Source organism: Eurytemora carolleeae, unplaced genomic scaffold, assembly GCF_000591075.1.
Source record: "Eurytemora carolleeae unplaced genomic scaffold, Eaff_2.0 scaffold131, whole genome shotgun sequence".
NCBI classification, from domain to species: Eukaryota; Metazoa; Arthropoda; class Copepoda; order Calanoida; family Temoridae; genus Eurytemora; species Eurytemora carolleeae.
Genome location: NW_019396496.1, coordinates 406,439 through 409,491, shown reverse-complemented (window position 1 = coordinate 409,491; position 3,053 = coordinate 406,439). Strand labels below are relative to the sequence as shown.

Sequence of the window (3,053 nt, the reverse complement as noted above, 5' to 3'; positions counted from 1 at the left end):
AACAACAATTAGGAACACTAGCTAGTAATGTAACAACAATTAGGAACACTAGCTAGTAATGCAACAACAATTAGGAACACTAGCTAGTAATGTAACAACAATTAGGAACACTAGCTAGTAATATAACAACAATTAGGAACACTAGCTAGTAATATAACAACAATTAGGAACACTAGCTGGTTATATAACAACAATTAGGAACACTAGCTGGTTATATAACAACAATTAGGAACACTATCTAGTAATGCAACTACAATTAGGAACACTAGCTAGTAATGTAACACCAATTAGGAACACTAGCTAGTAATGTAACAACAATTTAGAACACTGGCTAGTAATGCAACAACAATTAGGAACACTAGCTAGTAATGCAACAACAATTAGGAACACTAGCTAGTAATGCAACAACAATTAGGAACACTAGCTTGTAATGCAACAACAATTAGGAACACTAGCTAGTAATGTAACAACAATTAGGAACACTAGCTATTAATATAACAACAATTAGCAACACTAGCTAGTAATGCAACAAAAATTAGGAACACTAGCTAGTAAAATAACAGCAATTAGGAACACTAGCTAGTAATGCAACAACAATTAGGAACATCAGCTAGTAATATAACAACAATTAGGAACACTAGCTAGTAATATAACAACAATTAGGAACACTAGCTAGTAATGCAACAACAATTAGGAACAATAGCTAGTAAGCTGTTCATTTTCATTTGCGGTTTCTTTGCGAAAGTGAATTGGCTCATTTGAAGCAATGGAGAAATTATTAGAATTAAACATCGAGTATGAAGAACGATAGTTTGTTCAGATTAAGATTACAAGGATACCGTTGTAAGTCGGGCATGACTGTTTTTGCAAGGAGGGTCACTGAAAATTACATTAACAGTCCCTTTCAGGCTGGAGATATATCTGCTGAGGATTTGGTATCTAAGTATCAACCACATTGTATCCTGGTTGTTCTAGCAGTTGATGATTTAACGTCCTTGGAGTACGCAGATTCAATACTAGAATACTTAAAATCCAGGTATATATATATATATATATATATATATATCTGTGTGTTTATTTGTTTGTTTGTTAGTCCGATTATAAATTATGAACGCCTTTTTTACATCTTCTTCTATTTATTAATTAATTTAGAAGATGGGCACGAAGCGCCCTACAAGGCTAGTACATATATATTGGGAGAAGCACAGTAATGTTCTTAACATGGTTTTGAGATTATAAGCTTTTAAGAGGAAAAAAGCTGAAATTGTAATTTTAGACTAAGTGCGGGTAAACGGAGGGAGTAACTATGAGTACACTGGGCAACACTGGGTTCCCAAGCTAGTATCTATCTATATAAAATATGTATAAAAGATGTAATTTATATTTATTTATCGGCAGATAGTAATATTTTGAACTTTTTATTCTATATTTTGATGTTTTTCCAATATGTTCTATCGAAGTATGGTTGGTTTCATCTTTATATAAATCTATTTCTAAATTATACTTTTAAAGATTTATATTTCAGGGTTCTCATGTTGGGTAGCTCGGGGGTTGGTAAATCTGCTTTATGCTCTCAGTTCATGTCTTCAGATCATATTAATACATACATCAAGATAGGTTAGTTTATGTCAGATTATATTAATACATACATCAAGATAGGTTAGTTTATGTCAGATTATATTAATACATACATCAAGATAGGTCAGTTTATGTCAGATCATATAAATACATACACCAAGATAGATCAGTTTATGTCAGATCATATAAATACATACATCTAGATATGTCAGTTTATGTCAGATCATATTAATACATACATCAAGATAGGTCAGTTTATGTCAGATCATATAAATACATACAACTAGTTATGTCAGTTTATGTCTAGTTATATAAATACATACATCAAGATAGATCAGTTTGTGTCAGATCATATAAATACATACATCAAGATCTAGATATTAATATTTGTTCATAACATCTTTAAATCTTTTTTCCTTGTTTATATATTTTTTAATCTCAGTCTGAACATCGTATATATGTATGTATAATGTATATGTATCTTGTATTTATTGGCCTTGTTATGGTGATAAGATGCCAAGAGCTTTAACAATACCCATCCTCGATATTATACACATTATACCAGACACAAATTAAACATTTTAGAATATTTTTAAAGCTTCTGTTTTCTACAAACTATAAGATAGGATGACGTCTGTTCGACTTAAAGATACTTTTGACTGATTAAGGATGATGGACGTTTCCTGATTGTCAACTGCGTTCAGTTCACTCTGTTCGCTAGCGTACAGTCCATTTTTTATCGATTTGAACACCATTTTAGAAATAACCACGAGGAGTTTTTTTAGCCTAAGATGACCAGTCAAAGGTTTAAAGGGTATCGTTGTAAATTGGGCAATTGTGCATTTGTTCTCAGACCCATTTTACCTTATGAGTTGCTTATATAAGCAAAAGTTGCTGAAATGTCTTCGTTATATCACAGTTTTTGGTTTGAAATATTGTAAGCAGTTGTATTAGTTAGTATATAAGTAGGAGATATAGAGGAGCTTAGGTCCATATATATCAATATGCCAGTTATATAATTAAGAAGATAAATGATAAAAAAAGAAACTAATGGTTTTCTTGATTATGTATTGTTCAGAGGATGATATTGAGAAGGAAGTTAGTTTAGCAGTAAACGGAGAGGAATCCAGGATACTATTCATTGATCATGAGGTAAATCGTTATCGTAAATCGTTAAAGGAGAACAGTCGTTCTCTCAAGAAACGAACGTGATATCCTGTTAACCATACCATCATTCCAAATAATTATAAAAATATTGGAACGTTAAAAAAGCAGTTGTTTGTTAAACAAAATCGCCCTTGAATAATTATTAATGTTAAAAACGTCTAAATTACATTTACAATACATTTCCTAAAATAATAAGAACATGTAAGAATTGTTGAGCTTAAAATTATCTGCATATTTTGTTCATCTATAAATAAAAATTTCATCCCTACACATTATAACTACCCCCCCCCCTGCAACTATCTACCACC

General features: G+C 31.2%; 1 protein-coding gene across 1 annotated transcript in view; it reads left to right on the top strand.

Annotated features, from left to right (window-relative positions):
- LOC111704373 (pollen-specific leucine-rich repeat extensin-like protein 1) overlaps window positions 1-3,053 on the top strand; it is a gene marked incomplete at its 5' end in the record, with an annotated part of 21,103 nt that overhangs the window by 13,494 nt on the left and 4,556 nt on the right. Inside the window, 2 exon segments of the mRNA XM_023476601.1 lie at window positions 1,526-1,617; window positions 2,657-2,730. Coding sequence (XP_023332369.1) covers window positions 1,526-1,617; window positions 2,657-2,730 — 166 coding nt within the window.